Source organism: Lygodium microphyllum, chromosome 10 (assembly GCF_053477565.2).
Source record: "Lygodium microphyllum isolate KBCC chromosome 10, Lygodium_microphyllum_v1.1.10, whole genome shotgun sequence".
Taxonomy (NCBI): Eukaryota; Viridiplantae; Streptophyta; class Polypodiopsida; order Schizaeales; family Lygodiaceae; genus Lygodium; species Lygodium microphyllum.
In genome coordinates, this window is record NC_141144.1 from 42296828 (window position 1) to 42318392 (window position 21565).

At 42.0% G+C, this 21565-nt stretch overlaps 1 protein-coding gene across 1 annotated transcript; it reads left to right on the forward strand.

Annotated features, from left to right (window-relative positions):
- Nucleotides 1-6738: 6738 nt before the first annotated feature.
- On the forward strand, nucleotides 6739-10164 carry LOC148029933 (fruit protein pKIWI502-like). Its single transcript, XM_087686217.1, has 4 exons — nucleotides 6739-7335; nucleotides 8093-8348; nucleotides 8596-8825; nucleotides 9772-10164. Exons 1-4 carry the CDS (start codon nucleotides 6916-6918, stop codon nucleotides 10018-10020), a joined length of 1155 nt encoding a protein of 384 aa, XP_087542343.1. The 5' UTR covers nucleotides 6739-6915; the 3' UTR covers nucleotides 10021-10164.
- The last annotated feature ends 11401 nt before the right edge of the window (nucleotides 10165-21565 follow it).

Below are 21565 nucleotides of genomic sequence, written 5' to 3' on the forward strand. Positions count from 1 at the left end.
TGGAGTAGAAAGCTTGGACCTGTTCACCACTTTTTTCAGATGTCTCACTCTGCATGTTGATCTCTTCAGTGATCATAAGGGAGACCAACTCATCGAAATCTGGAAATGGCTTTCTGACATATACGGAAGTTACCAAAACTTCCAAGCCTTTTCACTGTTAAGTCCACCCAAGGTAGACGACACTAAATCATCATCATCAGACATTGCATCAATCGCTGCCAAGGCATCTGCAATGCTCCTTACCTTCAGTGCATACTCATTGATAGACATCTTCCCTTTCTTCAATGTATTCAACTCTTGCTTGAGTTGAATCTTTTGTGCCTTTGTATTTATAGAAAACATACTTTCAAGTATGGTCCAAGCTACATATGAATTCTCTGCATTTCTAATATGTCCCAGCATATTATTGTCAATCACTGCAGATAACCAATACATGACCTTTTTATCTTTTGCATTCCATTCCTTCCGTGCCTTTGTCTCTTCTGCAGTTGGAGGATCACTCACCTCCGACTCCTTTTCTTCACCTGAAACAAACTCGTATAGGCCTTTTCCAATAAGGAAGTTCGTGACACGGAACTTCCATGAAGGGTAGTTGTTCTTGTCGAGCTTCTCAATGATGGGGCTTCCACTGTTCTCTGCCATTATTACCAAATTAATACCAACAGCAAGTAAATCTTCTGCAAACCTCGACTTGTAGTGCACAGTAGTACACCAGACAGCCTTTTTCACAGTCTGCTCATCAATACATGCAATTTGCAACCAGTTTGTAGATAAACCTTGTGTTTACTCGCTAGTAAATACCTCTGAACTTACAGATCTGAAATCTGTAACCTATGCACCCACTTTCAGTCAATACAGTCGAAGTCACAGTGTACCCAGAAATTGTTATCCGCAACCTTGCGGCTCTAAAACGGGGCCTGAAACGGCCTCACATGCCCAAAATAATTGCGGGAAAGCCCTAAAGGCATATCTATAGAATACATAGCGCTCTTCACGCACACCAAATCTCATTGCAATCTGAGACTTTTGCTCGACCCTGCTTCCGGTGCCTCCACAGGCACTATCCAAGAGAAAGAGTGGAAGAATGGGAGAGCTTCTTACCCGTGGCTTGCTTGCCCAAACCTTGCTTCTTCTCCTTCGCTTCAGCCTTCGAAATCAGCCTCTCTCAGTGGCGCAACTCTGATACCATGTCAAGAATCGCGTGGTGGGGGGACTTGCTCAAGATGCTGCGCCGATCACACACGGAATGCACAAGAAGAAGCTCACTCAAGAGACAAGAAGAGAGATGGAGGGCAAAACGTTTTCTTCCTGATTTCTTCTTCTTCTTCCACACACTTTACAATATACTCAAAGTATAGATAAGATACAACATAAAGGAAAGTGGCCTCCTAAGTCAAACAATGCATAACCGACTACACTAGTCGACTGGCGCTATAACTATGCCAGCTGTAAATAGGTGTAACAACTTGAATATAATAAGTAATGAGTCAGTGGCCATGTGAGAGTCATAATGACCACCGACGTGCTAAGTGTAGACGTGTGGACCCATCTAACCAGGTGGTCTATCATCAATGTCTGCATGTGTTGAGCTTGTCATCTCAACAATAATAGCATCTAAAAGTATCCTTATTACCACTAGTAAAGTTCTCCACTGCCGATGTCTTAGCCTTCTTGCTATTAGTAGATTGGAATTGACATTGGGCTCTTTTTGCATAGGCCCTAGTTATATTTCTATTTTGGAACTTATTATTCCAAGGCTTATCATTTCTTGGTTTGGACTAGAGTTCCTATATGATCGGTCTTGCTCTTATCAATGCATATTGGAGGTTGAATGGATGCATTGCTTCAAGCCGTGTGTTCAGGGGATCATCCAATCCATGGCAAAACTTGGATACTTGCTGCACAATGTCCATAGATGGTGCATACTTGAGAAGTGTTACAAACTTTGAGTAATAGGCTTCCTGTGTCATTCCAAGTTGCTTTAGACCAAAGAATTCATTCATCTTTTGTGTGCGATATGCTGGTGGAAGATACTAACAAATGCTTCGGAGATTCCTTGGTCTTTGCACCATTATTTCCACCAAATTCAGGCTTCTCCTGTTAGCTTTAACTTGCTGATCATTGCTTGATTAGCTGGGGTAATTCCAGCAGTAATGAAATAATCTTCCATGGACTCAACCCATATTTCTGCTTCAACCTCAATGTTTTTGCCTTGGCCATCAAACTCAGGTGTTTTGATTTGCTTAAGCAGGAACTTCTTTTCTTGGATCTCAGCAGCATTAAGGGTAGGAACAGCTTCCTGTGGTATCGTAAGATTTTCTCTAGTTAGCTCCACGAATGTTATCATACAATTTACTTGTATCTTTTCAAAGAGAAATCATAGAAGGATAGAAATGCTTTATATTAAATTCTCAAAGAAGGTTACATCATGATAGAGTTTTTCTGAATGAACTTAAGGAATCTAACCATGGTTTTTTTATATATCTACTGACTCGTAATTCTTAATTGCTAGAATGGCAACTAATTTCATATTCAATGGATAAACAAAATAATTTCTTTTGCTATAGGGGATAAATACATGGTTTATTTTTGGGATGGCTGGTTATTTGGGAGATAAGATTTCCCTAATACAATCTAGGCATGGTATTTGGATACATCCATTGGGTAATAATCAGGCTTTGAAGAATGGATATCTAAAAATCGGTACTTTAAAGGAAGATTGGAAGTCCATCTTTAATGTAATTGCAGCATTTAGAGCGACCAAAAACTACAATTCGGTCCGTTGGGATGACCTTTGTCACTTCCTCGTAAATATATTGATTTAGTTTAACCTCCCGGTCTCTAGTAAATAAAGTTGAATTCACTATGGCTTCATGGAATAAATAAACCTTCATGACTTTAAGGTTTTCCATCCATCTTATCCTCTTCAAATTGTTTTGAAGGAAGGCAAGATGGCTTGCGTCGATATAACAAATTCCACCACTTATCATTCATCGTCTTTGTCGGTATAGTGGAGAAGGATCGTAGATGCAATCCAGAATTTGCATCACTTGCATTCTCCATCCATAATTCGTAGATTGCATTGCCGATGTAAACATCGCTCGGAAGACTAGGAATCGCTCCCAAACTTCATCTCTATGGGTAAGAGAAAAACACATGTCAGTAAGAGAAGGGAAAAACAACTCATATCTCAGGCTACAATTACCAAGTTTTTGATTTTTTTTCACTCTAATACCACTTGTGACATACCCGCCTTAATTTCTTGGTGGATAATGTTTTAGTAGTCACCTAGAGTTTTCCTTCCAGCCGTCGCCATCCGTACTCTAACTAGAATGATTAGATTTTATCTGGTTGGTTAACTCTCGGTCTAGCCCACAATGGAAGCGTCCTGCCGTTATCCACAGAGGACCGACCTGAAGATTCCTAATTGATCTAACGGTCACCTATCAACAACTAGCTCACATCCGGAAGTGTCCTTTGAGAGGCTTCTCGTCCGGAAGGAGTGATTGCCATTACCCTTGGTTCATGGAGTACAACGCTTTTTTCCAATAGTAGCAGACAAAGGATTTATGAGATCCATCACAATGCTCTGGTGCACAGCCGTCGTACCTTTCCCCTAAGATAATTTACAGTTTGGGTTCTGAGACTAAACCCTAGTAAGTCAACGAATTGGCCCAATGAATTTGGCCCTTCCTAGAGTTTTTTCCTAGCATTTGTTTTTGGGGAAACCTCTCGACTAACCAAGACCACCCTACCATAGGATTGGATTCGTCGGGAATCCATCCACCCGCTTCCCTTTATGGAAGTTCTTAGTTATCTAATTACCTACCACACTATGTGAAACATATAAAAACAGCTTCATTAAAATCCCTTTATGCACAATTGCTCCTTTACATAATTTACACACAGACATACAACCAGAATAAAACAAATCCATTGATTATATTCCATAATGTGTGTTCTCTTGCCCATATAGGAGAAAAGAAAAAAATTACAATTTCGCATGCTGCCTCATCCGATGCATCTGATGTCACCAAGATCAAATCCACCTATAGCTAGCGTTATAGGTGTCCCAAGTAGAACTCGGGCCATGCAGGGGACCAAGTAGTTCCTAGGTGCAAAAAGGGATTTACTAGCCAGAGCCCCCCTAACACCCTATCCACCTCCTACTTAATACAATCCCTATTGGAAGACCTCTCGCCATCGGAGTTGGTCCATGCTTTTGCGGCGGTAAAAACATCCTCTCTTGGTATGGGGATTCAGCACCTATCCTTGGGGGAGGTATAGGGCTCCTCAAATTTTATATGTTCCAACACTTAATTCAATCATGATCTAATCTAGAAGATCACAAACAAGATTGATGTCTGCAAGCATTTATGACTTCAATAAATCATGCAACTTTCAAGTGATGCTTAATTCTAGTAGCAATCGACACTTGAGTTTTACATAATGAAATCTTCCCCTTGGAGTTTAACTAGGGGTATCTAGATTTTGGGGTCTCTAACTTCCCAGTTCTTGCAACTAAGTTTCTTGGTCTTAAGTTAGTATTTCTCAATTGACTTATCTTATTTCTATTGAATTTGGATATAACCTTTTTAGAAAAAAAAACATATGGTATCGCGGTTGGTAAAGGGTTGTCATCCACACATGTGACTCCGTTCCTGTGGTATCGCGGTTGGTAAAGGGTTGTCATCCACGCCTGTGACTCTGTTCCTGTCCTCGCAACTCCAATTGTTGCTTCCATGTTAGTAGGGGCATTTGCGATTTTCCCTTTTGAATTCTTTTTCTTTGGGGCCATGACAAAATAGAGACGAGAGTAGAGGTATGATAGAATAGGATAGAGATCTTCAGTGTATTCTCTTCTCGGATCAGGGTAGGAGAGTATGAGAGTGCTTCAGTGTATCCCCTTCCTTAGGTTGAACGAAATAATGTCTCTTCATCCCGTGGAATAGAGTCTCCTTCTTCTGGATCAGTGTCTCGTCCTCGTTAAGATTGCTTGCTGTCGCTCTTCTGGTCATCCCCAAGCCCCCAATTTATAGTTTTGCAAAGGGGGGGGGGGAGTAGAAGAGAGAACGGTTGCCTTTTTTTTTTTGCGTTTTTCGATGGCATCATCAATGGCAAAGAGAGAACACTTTCTTTTAGTGTTTTTGACGACGTCAGGGAGGGGCTCCATTTCTGCAGTGCAAAGGTAAAAATTGACGAATATATGGGTGAGTACGCACTGCGCGTCGGGTGACCAAGACGGCGGCCAAGGCATAGACCTTGGCATCTTGGCCTTGGCATACTTGGCAACAGGCTACAAAGGTTTTGCTGGTACCATCGGTTGCATGCGAGAAGCTCCCACAAGCTTGTAGGAAAATCTTCCCAGGAGGTCATCCGTCCCGGCAGTGTCATCACCCAAGTGCACTTAACTACCAAGTGACTATCGATTAGGCTAGTTCTTTTTTTGTTGTTATATACTACAAACATAGTTTAATAAGCTAGTCTTGGGAGGTCTCCCAAGTCTTTCTTCCATGAACTGGCATATAATGCCTTATTAATTATATTCATAATGATAGTCAGTTTCATAATTAGAGCTATTTTTTTCTTTTAAAAATAAATGTGCGACATGAATCAAATTTTTCCTTGGAATGTATACGCACATTAGAATAAACTAAGTAATGGGGAGATTACACAAGGGATCTAGGCCTTTCTCTTCAACTTAAGTGTGCCATAGCTTGAGGTGTTTGTTAGCACATAGAGGACACGGCCCAGTGCACTTGCGATTGTAAAATGACCTTATCGTTGAGCCATATGGGTAGATCAACTAGAGTAACCCACATAGGACACTCATATTGGAGAACACTATTTGGTGAAAACGAAGGGGACTAGGGTATAGCCAGGATTAGATTTCCTTTGTATCCAACTGCACATCCAAGCACCCAAGCCCTTTCTGCAAGGGGAGCAAAGCCATAAAGAATCCCCTCTCAACAAACTTGAATTACTGGATGAATGCTCTCTCATGGTCTGTGGCCATAAAACAACAATTGAACTCGTCTCGATAGGGGGTAGAAAAAGGCACTTTTCACACATCGAGGTCAAAATGGCATGGGTTTCATGTCTTATTAGAGATGACCTCAAATAAGCATGCCCCGTTATCTCTGGGCCCAGCCCGTGAAATAGAAGAAGACACCACAACAAGTGTAATCAACATACCTCTGACGAATACATTGGATGGACAAAGGAGTAGTCACCTTGGAAGCACTTATTGCCTATTACCTTCACCTCAACTCTCCTAGTCCATCTTCATTCTTGATTGCTTGCTCCAGCTCTACCCTATCCTGACCTCCTACTCGAATGGCCGTTGTGTAGTCCATCTCCATGCCTGCTCCTCCATTGTTGTTTGCCACTCTCTTCCCAAGCAGAATCTCCTCTCGAAGCCCTTCATGCATGCTAGGGGAAGGGAGCCGCCACATGTCAAGAGGCCTTAATAGGCCTTCAACATGTGTAAAGGCACTAAATCTAGCCACCACGACAGTCCGCTTAATGGCCTCACCCTTTCTCATTTTTCTCAACTCCTTGTACTATAGCTAGTTCATGAATATCCATGAACTCCCAAAAGTTTTCACACGTAGGTTAAGAATGGTTTAAGTAACTTTTCACATGTTACTAAACTTCACTACACAAACTTATGGAAGTAAAATTTACCTAGGGGTGTCTTAGCTCTGAGGGATATGGAATTCAGGTGGAGAACCTTATCCATGGAGAAGAAAAAGTGCAGAAATATCTCAAAGGAAAATCTCAAGCTTTGATCTTTTGGGAGCAATGGCTTATCCGGCTTGATTACAGGGGAGAGAGAGAGAGAGAGGAGAGAGAGAGAGACTTTGCGCGCGTGTTTTACATTCTGTCTTGTGTGAGCTCTTGGTTGGGTTGGTCATGGCTCTGGCCTCTTGCTCACGCTCATCATCAGCCATGGCGTCCCCGGATGTCGGGCACCTTTGCAAGCTTCCCATCGCCGGTGCCAGCGGCAGCGGCTCCTCTCATTTGCTCCCCGTTTGCAAGCACAGAGATGGCTTCCCTGCCCTTCACAGCCAGTTGCGCAGGACGCTTCATCACGTTGCAGCTGCGGAAGCTGCTGCTGCGGCTGCTGCTGCTCCAACCACAGAGGTGGAGGCAGACCAATCCGAGGTGTTCAAAAGCAGGAGGATGCGAGATTTTGGGAAGGAGCTGCCATTTAAGCTTTATGAGCTGCAGAATGGAGGTGTCAAATCATGGCACCCTGCCGCTGTCATGGATGTCAAAGACTTGGCTCCCGGAGTTCGAAGCATCACACTCGAAGTCGAATGCTCTAGAGAGGTACCCTCTTTGTAATGTGCCTGAGTAAATTTGCCCCTTTGTAACGTGCCTGAGTAACTTTGCCCGTTGGTGCCCTAGCAATTTGTTTACCATGTTTTCTGATTCTTGTCCTGAGTCATGTGAGCTCTGGCATGCACACACATCAATATACGGAGGGAACGTGGCCAAAGTCATGAACAGGGAAAAGAAAGAGAGCACTAGTTCTGGTCAATGTCCTGAGGTCAATAGGAACTGTTGCAAGGATCACACACATGCACTTGTGCACACGCCGGGTGACGGTCATGTCAGGTGCAAATTAAGACAGTCAGACTGGAGGATTGCGTACATGACAAACATAACCTGCCCAGGAAGTTGCAGGGCTGGGAATCTTTTGAAAGGGGGTTACTCTACAATAATTCCAGACACTTTGGAGATGTTGGCCGGCTCTATAACCAGGGGAAATGTCTGTAGCCATGGTAATTAGAAAGATTGGAGGCCGCAAACTTGCCATTGGAGCTTTCTTAGTCTTATTATGTTTTATTGAATTGAATGGTCATACCTGCACATATCTATATTTCACTGGAGAGTACAGGGATCAACACTTAATATACTTCAAATGTGTGCCTAATTGTGTGCATGCACGAGAGAGAGAGAGAGAGAGAGAGAGAGAGAGAGAGAGAGAGAGAGAGAGAGAGAGAGAGAGAGAGAGAGAGAGAGAGAGAGAGAGAGAGAGAGAGAGAGATTATTCTTTGTGCTTCCAATGTCTTCTGGCTCTCAGTTGGTTGCCCTTGAGGATGCATACATGACACCTGGACAACAAGCACAAGTTAAAGTGAATGGTGGTGAGACCCTTAAGGTTCCTGTGGCTTGTCCACCATTTACTAAAATAGCAAATGATCCTGTATTGTATAAGTTAAGAGGCGATATATCTGCGGGCATGACAAAGCAAGCCCAGTACTTCTTGTCTGTGAAGATTCCACTAGAGCTCCTGGTGTTCAAAGCAGACTATCCGGAACTCTTTTCTCTGAAACAAGGTGAAATTTGGTCTCTTTAGACGTGCAGGGTTTTCTTATTTCTTTTTAAGCGAACTGCTTGATTAATGCCTTCTTTCAGTGTTAATTCTGCAACATTTTAGATAGTGTTGATGATCCTCGTGGCATCTTTTGTAACGTGTCTTAGTGTTGCTCATGATCAAAGGATAGACAATGTTTAGACTTTGCTGCTAAAGAGTATTTGATTATCTTTGAACAGAACCCCACTTACATCTGTTATTTGTGTCAGGTGATGAAGTGGAGGTTGGACCTTTTGACTATTCAGGATTGGATCTGAGACCTATCTTGTTCTTGTCTCGTTTCCCAACAATACTGCTATTTGCTTCAGGAAAGGGTATATCAGCTGCCAAAGCCATTATTGAAGCTAAGGATGCTGATGTGGGCAGTCTAAGCTTGGGCAGAAGAGAAGATAGTCGTCTTTTCTATTGGGCATCTGAGCCTTCGCTTGTGCTTTACAAGGTAAGTGCTGTTGTATATGCATATGTGATGAATCCAAACTAGATATCTTTGGACATCCTTATTTGATTCAAAGTTGAGACCTTTTATACTGCAAGGGAGGAGAAGAGTGGGAGCGCAGACTATCATAACAAATCTTAGTAAAATGAGTTTCCTTTAGATGGCATTGAGAGGGAGCTATGTCCAGCTAGGTCCAAACCTGATAGGGCTTGCAAACCATACCCAAATTTCATGATCTTGGAGAAGCTATATTGTAGGTACTAAAACAGGATCAGTACAATTCAAGTAAAAGAACAACTGTGTTTGGGCATTGATCCTGTCCCACAAGGGCTCAAACATTGCTACAGTTCAAGTAAAAGGAATGCATGGCTTGGACATTAACCATGTTTCACAAGGATTGTTTGTGGACAGATGCTCTACATACAGATTGGCTAGACAATGAAATCCTACAAATTGTCGGTAAATGATGGCTTTGGTCTGCAGCTTTTAGAGGGAATGGCTTGTGTAATCCAACTTCTAAGCCTCTAGTAGCTTGTGTGACACTAGGGAGTCTAATGCCAGACACTCACAGTGGAAGACCATGAAAACTCTCTAACCTGGAGAAGAACATGAAAAGTTCGAGGTAGAATCGGCTACTAAAAAAGTGTCTAGAGCAGAGATAGTTAAGTACCTTCGAATGTCATGGTGCTGTCTAGTACCAATCCTCCCCAAAATTGCCAAAATGGCTGCAGCCTCCTAGTTAAAAATAGAGATGTCTGTATTCGCTGGATGAATGGCCTGGTTGTGTGAAGGTGAAAATGCAAAGCTGCTAGCATTCAAGGGACTGATTCTGTGGTAAGCTTTAACTATGGAGATAATATGAGTAATAGAAAAATTAAAGTATTCTCTTGGATGCGAGAGAAAGAGAGAGTGAGAGAGAGAGAAAGAGAGAGTCATTTGTGCGTAACAGGACCTTTTTGAGAAGTGGGAAAAGAGCAAACTCAAAGTTCGTACAGCAGTTGGAAATGTGTCTGGCAAGGAATGGAGCAGTCATGTGGGTTCATTTACAACACTCTGGGATGAAGATGACATAGAATATGATCCTGAGGCCACAGCTGCGATAGTCTGTGTAGAACCTAAACTCAGAAAGGAAGTGCAGGAACTTCTTGAAGATGCAGGAATTTCAGACAAGCAAATCTTGTATTGGCAAGCATTGTAACAAGTTCTTAATTTGCGCATTCTGTTGTTACGAAGTCCCATGGCAGGTTCCTACAATTTTTGGCTCTGTATTTTCTACACCCTGTACTGAATCTCTTGGAAACATTCCACCACAGGCAGCATTCATACTGAGTTTTATTCCTTAGTATTTTTGGGTGGTTAAAGTTTGTTAACTCTGACCTCTGGGCCAAATCAAGTTACATTTGAGACCATTTGTATGACCGTTGAAAGGAACTAGCTGCTGGTGCAGAGTGTCTTCAATGCAATAGAAAGTGCTTAGATCTGCATAATAATCACTATGCAGAGTGAATGCTGTATGTTTTTCTCTTCAAACACATGCAAACAGAAGAGAAAACAATATTAGTTATTACAACTCTGCTACATTAGGAGCAGTTATATATCTCATAAAGAGGATCCCATTAGGTCTTCCAACATGTTTTCAAGCTAACATTCGAGCCAAATGTGTGCACTGGCTCATCATAAGTTCATTGGCAACGTTTTATTAGGTTTTGGTGCAACTTGTTTTACTGCATAACATGGTTTGTAAGTTCCCCATTGGAGTGAATGCCTCTCTCTGAACATCTTGCTGGGTTTCACTTGCTTGGGCTTGATATTTTTACTTGAGGTAGAAATCAAAACAATTGATTAAGGTGCTGTATGGTCCTCTTGTGGTTATCAATCCTAGAGGAGGGAGAAGGGCTTGTATCTTTTGGAATAGTAGGGTTGGGGCCCTTGACGTATTGGAAGTCCTGGGCAAAATGCTGTTAGAATTTGTATGTGAGGTCCAGTTTGCACCTGTTTAGTCATGCTATTTGTTCAAAAAGAATTACGACTTAATGAAGGATTGCCCCAAAATAGAAAAGCAAAGCAGGACTCAAGATCTACATACCAAACAAACATGAAGGATTTTAAGCCGTATGTTAACTACCCACAAGAAAGTAATGCTCAAGATTGTATGTGATGTCAAGTTTGTATCTTTTGTGCATGTTGTAGTTCCAAGATAACAACTTTGTTTGGGATTGCCCTAGAACAAAGGACGAAGAAAGGCTTATTGGGAACAGGCCAAGCATGTAGGATGATGCATTGTCAACTAACCATCAAACCCATGCGTAACTCGTGCTTGAAAAGAATGGGCGCAAGTGGAACTTGTGTCATAACTAGTGTAAGGGGGACAACACAACAATTTCAACAAGGAAAATATCATACCTTGCTTACCTTCTAGCAACAAGTCTCAAAGGTCTTTGGGATAAATTGAAAGAGAATCTTCCTTTTAGAATATGTTACTTGTGAAATTGGTTTGTAAGGTGTAAAACTTTGTGTGTGTGTCATTGGAAAGTGAACATGGAGCAGAGATGTTTGAAAGAAACATCGTAGAATGAAGGAGAAATGCTAACAAAAGACTGGAATGATAAAAAGTTGTGATAGTCGACCCCAACACACACCTTAGAGTATCATTGTGGGCGCTAGTAGGTTGAGGCCAAATCATCCTGACTTAGTGCGTGTCCACCTTGCCAAAGTGAAATGAAGATGTGGAGTTTCCACGTGAAGTGTTTAGAACAAATTAAATGACAAACAAATGCAATGTTAAAGCTCCGAATGTTATTTTCTTATTCAATTTAAGGTGCACAAGTAGGAGATTACCATACATGATACATGATTGCTAGCATCTCCTCTCAGATCTTGGGTGTGGAACAAGGCCAAAGAAGATGTAATGGATTTGAGGGTGGTAGGAGTGTCGTTGTCGATGAAATTCATTGGTGATAAGATGTTAGCCAAGGAGTAAGCTCGCCTCGTTAAATGAAACTTTGATCCAATGCGAGGCTACCATATGCCAATAAGAGTATGGAAGCCTTAGAAGGATCACTCCTTTATAAATCCATTAGTAGTAGAAGATGTTGAAGCAATCCTTATGCAGCAGGAAAATAATTCTCGATATATGAGACCTATTTATTTTGCAAGTCGAATGAAGTTGCAAGTAGAAAGAACATATATTGAAATTGAATTGGTAATGATTAGTGTAATATTTGTTTGCAGAAAGTTTAGAAGGTATTTACTACTAAAACCCTTTACAATTTTGACAAGCTATACATTATTGCCATAGTTAGTAAATAACTCAAATCGTTTGAGGAGAGTTTTAAAATGAATTGTTGAGCAGTACAAAGTTCAAGTTGAGGATTCAACTTGAGCTTTAACAACATAGCTTTTGACTTACAAGGAAAGTTCATTCTTGCTAAAAGGAAAGTTTGGAGATAGAGAAGAAGTGAAACGAAAAATTGAAAACTCATTTTTAATGTACTTTGACGGATCAGATCAGAAAGTACATCAATCATCATTAGGAGGGATTGTCATTTATGATCCACATGGAAAGTTGATAATGAAAAAAACTTGAGGCAACTAGTAACAATGAAGCTGAATATGCAACCTTGCAAGCAATTATTTTACTTTGTCAACGAATGCAAATTTGAAGATTGAAGATTGGAGGAGATACTCCACTTTTAGCAAAGCAAATGCTTAAAGTCCGGCAAATCAAGAATTGCAAACTTAAGAGAATGTGTAATAGAATTTAGAGAGATTTAAATCAGTTTGCGGCTTGGAGTTTAAAACATGTACCCAAGAAAGAGAATCAGGAAGTTCATAATGTAGCCCAAGAAGCAATCTGTTAAGTATTTGCTATGCATGAGATTTTCCTTTGTAAGAGGAAGAGAAGCACTTGAATTGGAAGAAGAATTTCTCTTAATTGGGAAAGTACTGTCGAGTGTTCCCAAAGATGAGAAATACGGGTTCTTGAGAAGAACAGGAAGACATAAGTTAGTGAATGATATTCTCTATGCCAAGGGAGTGGATTTGATTTTGAGATGAGTACCTTGGAAGGAGGAAATATATCATATTCTTGAAACAAATCATAAGGGAGCATGTGGAGGATATTATTATTACCAAATAACTCTCCAGAAAATTCTAGCTGAAGGATATATGTAGCTAAGTGTTCATAAAGATGTCAATCATTTGTGTACATCATGTCATGAATGCCAGAGAACGAGTAAGAAAATATTAAGACCAAAAACAAGGAAAACAATTCTTACTTGTGACATTTTTGAAAAATGGAGAATAGATGCAATTGGTCCATTACTGCATACATCAAGAGGAGATATGTACATTTTAATTGCAGTTATCTTTCTCGTTGGGCAGAAGCTAAAGCAATTAAAAACATTAGAACCATTGATGTGGGTAAATTCATATATGAGGACATTTGCTACAAGTTTGGGACACCTTTAGAGATTTTGTTTGATAGGGGACTAGGTTTCATTTAAGGGGAGTTGATCAATTATCTTAAATTGTGAGAAAATGAAGATAACAAAGAGGTTTGCTTCACTGTATTATCCTCAATGCACTGGTTTAAATAAGCGATTCAATGGTGAGTTAATAAGAATGTTGTCAAAAATGATAAAAGATCATACTCAAACATGGGATATTGTTTTACCAAGTGCTTTGTGGGCCTACTGCAAAGCACACATGGTTGCTAGCTTCTCCCCTCTCTATTGGATGTTTAAAGAGGATGGAATGGATTCAAGGGTGGGAGGAGTCCCATTGGTAATGAAGTTTGTCGATGAAGAATGCCATTTGAGACTAAGATCTCTCTACATGAAAACTTGATCCAAAAAGTAAGCCAACTTGGGCCAATGGGAGTGGAGAAGCCTTGAATGGATCACTTCAAAAAAGTCTAATGAATAATAGGTGAGCCGAGCCTTTGTCCCAATTGAGAGACAATAGCAGTAGTTATTGATGCCATAATTTGCAATAGATGAATAGTAGGGACCAAGGGCCATGGGATAGGCATGCAAGCGATAGCAGATGGTGGTTTGATGACAAAGAAAAGAGGCAATCACATGAAGGAAAGGCTAATAGAAGATTAGAATCATTGAAGAAGCTCTTCACAATCATGGGAATCTTGCTCTAAAACACAAAGGGCCATGGAATCCATAGGTGCACCTCCAATATTGTCCCCCTCTCTAAAGGGATGGGGGGTATAAGGGAACCACTAGAGGAGAGGGAGGGGAATGGAATAGAAGATGTAGGATGGGTGGTGTACAAATGGGAACATGTGAAAGAATAGAAAACTACCTTGGAGGGCCCTTCACCCTAAAAGGAGAATGGAACTTGTACAGTCTCCTCCTCTACCAAGGTGTTGCAAGAATGGCTCCTAAAGTGGAATCCTCAACAAAGAGGTGTGCATGGTGAAGAAAACCCATGTATCAAGTCTCGTAAGGCCACAAAAGGATAGGAGATGGAAGCCCAAATTTGAAACACGTAGGACTTTTGAGAGGAAGCTTGTAGATGGACAATTAGGCAATAGAGGCAAGGTGTCAACACCACAAACATGCACCAATGTAATATCACCAGTAGGGATTACACCCTCATGAGTACCAAGATCTTGGAGCCAATATTTTGGGGGAGTCATATGACTCAATTCACTATTGTCAATGTGCCAAGGCCTCTCAAAAAGATGAGAGCGCAAAAGAAGGCTCCTTTAATAGATGGATTGGAAGGAACATTGACTTGGTAGTAAAATAGTGGGTGTAGAAGTAGAGCTAGAGGGAGGCTTCGATGTAGCTCTATCCTTTGCTCTTAGACAAAGAAGAGGGCATTTCTTCTAGCATTTCTCCTCGGGGTATGAGGTCTTCCCACAATGTGGACATGGGATATTATTTGCACATTCCCTTTGAATCTCGAAAGATGACTCTGATTTCTTGAACTTCTTCCCTTTCTTCTTGGCTTGTCCTTTACTTAAAGATGATGTTGCAAAAGCACATCTATGTGATTTGGATCCATGAGAATTTATTTCAATGTGATGCACATCCTGTTCTAGCACCATCACGACTAGATCCTCCCAAATGATAGTGTCTCTTATACAAGAGGTGAGAAAATTGGTGTAGAATATAGATTCATACTTTGGTGATTGGAGATGTGACAAAAGTGTCATTGCAAGGTCTACCAAATCCATGATCTTACTAAGGGATGCAAGCTCATCTCGAATCTCCTCCAACTTCTTGATGTAGTCTGTCATCATAGGTGAGTTTGCAATAGAGAGATGTTGAAGCTTCAACTCGAGGGTTATGCAATGCGTGAATGTGAAGGGATGCCAATTTGGTCCAAACTTTTGTTGCAAAGTGGATACATCTTGCATGCATGAGTACATAAATTGTATAGCTTAGAAAGAGAGAAGAGTTGGATTTGATATTGAATGAATCCTATAAATCTACTAAATCCAACATGGGAATCCACAATAGGTTGGGGAATAGGAATTGTCCTAAGAAATTCCCATAGGTCAAAGGTGTTGAGGATGCCCTCGACTTTTGCATGACCATAGAGAGTAGTTCATCCTAGCTAGCTTTTCAAAGGTAGGAATAGTAAGCTTCAAAAAATCCATTTCAGTTTAAGACTTAATTCACTCATTTTAACTAGTCCCAAAACTCAAAATGCTACAAACTTTCTATGTCCCACAAGTAAACATCTAAACTTTGTGTTTGGGGTAAAGGCGCCTTTGCCTAGCCGCTCATGTATTACTACACTGACAGTACCCGCCGCCACTGCGCACTGCAGGTGGCGGGCACCCATCACCGTCACTTTATTCTTTATTCTTTTAGTGACAGTTTGAATAAAGGAAGGCCCAATCACACATTGTGACTGTTGGAGTTCCCATTTGTGTGTCTCTCTCTCTTCTTGCTCTTGCTCTCCGCCATAGCTCACTTCCAAGAAAGCTTTGATCCTTCTCACCTTTCAACTGGTATCAGAGCTTTGGATATGAGCTTGATAATGGATCTTGGCCCGGCATTACTTTAGCCCAGATTGAAGACCTAGAGCTTGGAGCTTCAATGCCAGCCATGGCTTCTTCCCCCCGATATAAGATTTCATCTCCCACCTCTGCCCGACCCTCATAGGCTCTTTGCAGGTGTTCCTTGGCTTCATTGGGCACCTTGTATGCCCCCTTATCCTCAGCATAACTAGCAGGCCCCACAGTCAGCTCACGTTTTTTTGTGCCTGTTTCAAAATCTGGCTAAAAAATCCCATTTTTTCTCATATCTTGGGCATCCGGAACCCGATTTAGGCAAGGTAAGAGTCTAACTTGGGGTTTTGGTATGATCTGGACACGATGGCGATGTTAGACCTGCCAAATTCTGATCACAGCATTTTTTGCAACATATCTGAGTTGATTTACAAGTGTTGGGGATAAAGGCACCTCCGCCTAGCCGCTTGTGTATTACTACACTGACAATACCTACCACTGCACATTGCAGGTGGCAGGCGCCCATCACAGTCACTTATTCTTTATTCTTTTAGTGACAGTTTGAATAAAGGAAGGCCAAGCCATACATTGTGGTTGTTGGAGTTCCCACTTTTGAGTCTCTCTCTCTCTTGGCTCTTGCTCTCCATCCGCCATAGCTCTCACCGCCAAGCTTTGTCCTCTTGGGTTCTACTTCCCTTTCAACTGGTATCAGAGCAAAGGAATTGGAGCTTGCACGGCATTCTCTTCAGCCCGGATTTGAAGAGCTTCAACCCGAGCTTCAATGGCAGTCATGGCACCTTCATTTGCAGGTACATTTTGATCTCTCGCCTCCTCCCCGAGCTTTCGGACCTTGATCGGCTTCTTCCCAGGCTGCATTGGAGCCCCCTTGACCTTGCCAAGTGCTCTTGAGGGCTGTTGTAGATCCCCCATCCCTCAGGAACAACCAACACAATTTTTGGTGCATTTTTAGGGGGCTGGGCTGATTTGCTCCTCGGCATTTTCCTGCTCCTCCTCAGCTTCCCGGCACTCTTGGCAACCTTCCCGAGCATTGCTTGACTCCCCGGCATTGGTGCTTTACTCCCGGTGATTGATTCGAGTGCGTCCCCCTTCAGCCCTTTACTGTATACACAATCCCAGGACTGTCAAAATAGGGCAGCACTTGACATTTACTGTTTAATGCTTCTTAGCATTGCCCGTTTGATGCCTATTGATGCCCGGTGATGCCCGAATGTTATGGAATGCTATGTCTATGCTTTGGGACTGATTTGGAGCAGATTTGAGCACCGTTAGAGCTTCATATAATAGTTTGCTTGCTGTAATACAGTGGGCTGAAGCTCATCTACTTGGTGTATGCATTGGTTCATGGATACGGGGTGCTTCCTGGAGGTTTGAATGATCATACCGATGTATCTGGAGGTTGTCAAATGCTTCTTCTTGGTTCTGGAATGCTTTTGAGCTTATATTAAGCTCCGAGTTGGTTGTTCTTTACTGGCATTTGGCTTCAGTTGGCATGCTTTTGACCGGTCTATGCCTATTGTCACTGCTTGACATTTAGGCTTCTTGTATTTATGCCTTGGTCAGATATGGATGCCACTTGGTTTGCCCATGCTTGACAGTTACTTAGAGCTTTGCCTTCAGATGTACTTGAGCATTTTGGATCTACTGGGCATTACATTTGGTTGTAAGTTACATGCTCTTTGAATGCTTCAGGGTTATGCTTTACGGGTCCGAGATAGCTTGGGATTTATGCTCCGGATGTACCCTATTGGAATTTGGCATGTCTGATGCTATGCATTTGATGTATTAGAGTGTTGTTTGCTCTCTTTGCATCTGATTCACTTCCAGTGGGAGCCTCTTAGTATGTTCGGATGTACACATAGTCTTATTTACAGATGAGCTTGAGCTTGTGGGACAGGTACTTGCATTTGCTCTCTTGAGAGCTTTATGTCTACACTTAGTCTATAGTGGGCTGATTTGATACGCCTATTGGGGCAGGCACCTCTCTCTGTCACAGGTTTGTCAGTTTTGTATGCATCTTGGATGGTTATGTATTGAGCTTCTTGCTCAATCAGTTGTGCTTGTGCTTGGTCTCTTCTCTTACCTCAAGACCCATTACATGCATGACTTCTGGACCTATGAGATGTCTCTTGCCTGACAGGTTATTGGTTTGACAGTTCTTGGTACCTTCTTGCACCTAGAAACTCACTGTTGGATGTATCTTGCTACTTGGCAGTTGTAGTGACATACGTATCAGTGGTTGCTTCATTTTGGGATAGTTTTACATATTGCTGTCGTTTATTATAGCAAGCTGAAATTTGTAGATTTTGAGCACTTCTATGAGGGTAATACTTACTATTTGATGTTATCTTGGTCATATTTGGTGGATAGGTGCTTCTCTTGGTGAAATCCACCCTTTCAGCCAGTTTTAGTAGTGGTTTTAGTGCATTTTTTGCTAATTACAACAACTTGCAATTTTACTCTTTTGCTTTGATTTGGGACAGTATGGCTGGTCATTTGAAAGATATAGCTCTCTTTAACATTGCCAAGTTAGATGGTACCAACTATGGGTATTGGAAGTCCCAAATATGGCAGGTTTTAGTGCAGAAGTTACAAATTAAACCCTTGCATTTCAAGGGCGTTAAACTTGAGAATATGGATGATGATGTTTGGATGGAAGTTGATGAGCTATGCAAGTCTACCATTATTTTGTCACTCTTAGAAGAGGTCCATCATAATGTTGTTGAAGATGAGAATTAGAGTGCATGGGATTTATGGGAAAAGATTCAGGAGCTCTATGCGCAGCAGAGTCCTGCGTCACAGATGTATTGTCTGAAGCAGTTAATGGACCTTCACATGAAGGAGGGGACCTCCCTTTCATCTCATTTCAGTTAGTTTCATGCTATCATGAAGAGACTATTGTCACAAGGTATTGAGTTCAAAGACGACTTGCACCCGTTGTTTTTGCTTGGCACCTTGCCTGAATCATGGGATGTCTTCCGTACTGCCATATGCACAAACAAGCTTGATGGGCTGAAAATCAAATATGTTGAGAGTGCTTTATTGAGTGAGGAAATCAACAGGAGAAACAATGATGCTTCCCACTCTTCACATGCATTGACTTTTAGAGGTGGCAGACATGGCATGCATGATAATGATCATAAAGGTAAGGACTCTCAGAAGTCCAGGTCCAAGTCACGTAGTCACAGTAAGTCTCATAGACGGAAGTCTCATCTTACCTGTCATTATTGTGGGAAAGCATGACATATTAGGCCGTAGTGCCATAAAATGCGTGATGATAAGCGCAAGGAAAAGAGAAAAGAAAAAGTGCAAGAAAAGTCTTCTGAGTGTAGTATTGTACCTGCAAAGTCCAGTGTGAAAATAGAAGAGGTTAATGTCATGCAGGCCACTGATTCAAGATGATGATTACATACTTGCAACTTCTTCATGCGATGCCTTATAGGCTTCTGAGATACATTCTATGTATGCACAGTACTGGCTCTTGGATTTGGGTACGTCCTTTCATGTGACACCATGTCAAGATTGGTTTCATACCTATCGTACCATGTCTGGTTCTATGCGTCTTGGTGATGACAGGTCTCTTGACATTGTGGGCATTCGATATGTTAGGCTGCAATTTCCTTCTGGCACTTCTTTTGTTTTGCATGATGTACGCCATGTACCTACATTGACTCGCAGCCTTATGTCAACTGGACAACTTGATGATGCAGGGTATTTTGTGTCTTTTGGAGACTCTGCATGGAAGATTACTCATGGCAAGCTTGTACTCGCAAGACGTGCCAAGTTTGGCAGCCTCTATCCCTTGTATGTGGAGCTACATTGGATCATGTTTTGTCTGTGGGTTCTATTCCCCATGTATCCCTTTGGCATGCTCGTTTGGGGCATATGTCTTTTAAAGGAATGAAAATGCTCCATGCTTTGCAGTATCTTCCGCCTTTTGACTCTTCGCATTTTGATTCTTGTGATCATTATTTGTATGGCAGGCAAACTAGAAATACGCATAAAAAGTCTGGTAAGAAACGCATGGGTGAGCCCTTAGCTCTTGTGCACTTAGATGTATGTGGGCCTATGCCTTGTCAGTCACTTGGTGGGGCAAAGTACTTTGTTACTTTCATAGATGATTACTCATGTAAGGTTTGGGCTTATCCCATAAAGAGAAATTTCGATGTCTTAGACACATTTCAACGTTGGCTTGCATTGGCAGAGAACTAGTCTGGGAAAAGGCTCAAATACCTAAGGTCAGATAATGGGGGTGAGTATGTATCATGTGCTTTTGAGCAATTTTGTGACGAGCGGAGTATTAAGCATCAGTTGACCGCCCCTTACATCCCACCCCATAATGGTATGGCTAAAAGCATGAATAGGACCATTCAGGAAAGGGTCCGTAGCATGCTTAGCTAGGCTGGCTTACCGCAACACTTTTGGGCTGAGGCAGTTACTACTACAGTGCATCTCATTAACAGGTCACCTAGCAGTGGCACTGATTTTCAGGTTGCAGAGGAGGTATGGGCAGGCAAGTCCCCCCTCTTATGATCATTTGCATGTCTTTGGATGTGGAGCATTCTGCCATGTGGCCAAGGACAAACACAATAAGCTGGATCCTAAAAGTGTCAAATGCATTTTCATTGGCTATGGAGATGCATGAGAGATGGGTTACTGTCTATGGGATTCGCAGGTGTGGAAAGTGATCCGTAGCCATGATGTCATTTTTCATGAGGACAAAATGCATATGCAACATGAGAAAGTGGTTGAGGTACGTAGAGTTATCTTTTAGGAGGAGCCACTTGCTCCCTTTCAGCCCGCTCCACGGCCAGCTAGATAGCGTGCAGCATCACCTGATGCTCATGGCCTAGATGCTAGACATGCTGATGTTAGACAGGATGTTCGTCAGGTAGCAGATCCTGGATTGAGGCATTCTACTAGAGATAGACAACCTTCTGACCGTTTTGCACCCTCTATGGATTATGTACTGGTTACAGATGCAAGAGAGCCTCTCACTTATGATGAGGCTATGCGCAGGGGTGATTGTCACTCTTGGGAGAGGGCTATGCAGTCTGAGCTTGACTCATTGCATAAGAATCAGACTTGGGATTTGGTTTCCTTGCCTCAGGGTAAGAAGGCTTTGCCATGAAAGTGGGTGTACAAGGTAGAAAGTACCCCTGGACGCCCAAAGCCGGCATACAAGGCTTGATTGGTTTTACTAAGGGTTTTAAGCAGGAGCATGGTGTTGACTTTGATGAAGTCTTTTCTCCTATGGTCAAGATGACCACCCTATGCTTAGTCTTAGCCTTGGTTGCACAGTTTGACATGGACTTGTACCAGATGGATGTCAAGACAACTTTTTTACATGGGGACTTGCATGATGAGATTTACATGGAGTAGCCTAAAGGCTTTGCAGACCCTGGCAGGGAACACCTAGTGTGCAAGCTAAAGAAGAGTCTATATGGCTTGAAATAGGCACCTAGGGAATGGTACCATAAGTTTGATGCATTCATGTAGTCACAAGGCTACAGCCGTAGTGCTATGGATCCGTGCTTGTACACGAAGAAAGCTCGTGACAGTTCTTTACTGATTTTGGTACTCTATGTGGATGACATGCTTTTAGTAGGGATAGCTCATGAGGAGCTAGATGCTCTTAAGACTCAACTCAAGAAGAGCTTTGAGATGAAAGATCTGGGACAGGCCTCTCATATACTTGGTATGCGCATTATGTGTGATCGATCTCAGGGACTACTCTATCACAGAG

What these genes read in the sequence shown, in the direction of transcription:
- LOC148029933 (XM_087686217.1), top strand. Translation starts at nt 6,916, where the DNA reads ATGGCTCTGGCCTCTTGCTCACGCTCATCATCAGCCATGGCGTCCCCG. An exon ending in AAGTCGAATGCTCTAGAGAG is followed by an intron (nt 7,336 to 8,092) that starts GTACCCTCTTTG and finishes TCTGGCTCTCAG; the next exon opens with TTGGTTGCCCTTGAGGATGC. An exon ending in CTTCGCTTGTGCTTTACAAG is followed by an intron (nt 8,826 to 9,771) that starts GTAAGTGCTGTT and finishes TGTGCGTAACAG; the next exon opens with GACCTTTTTGAGAAGTGGGA.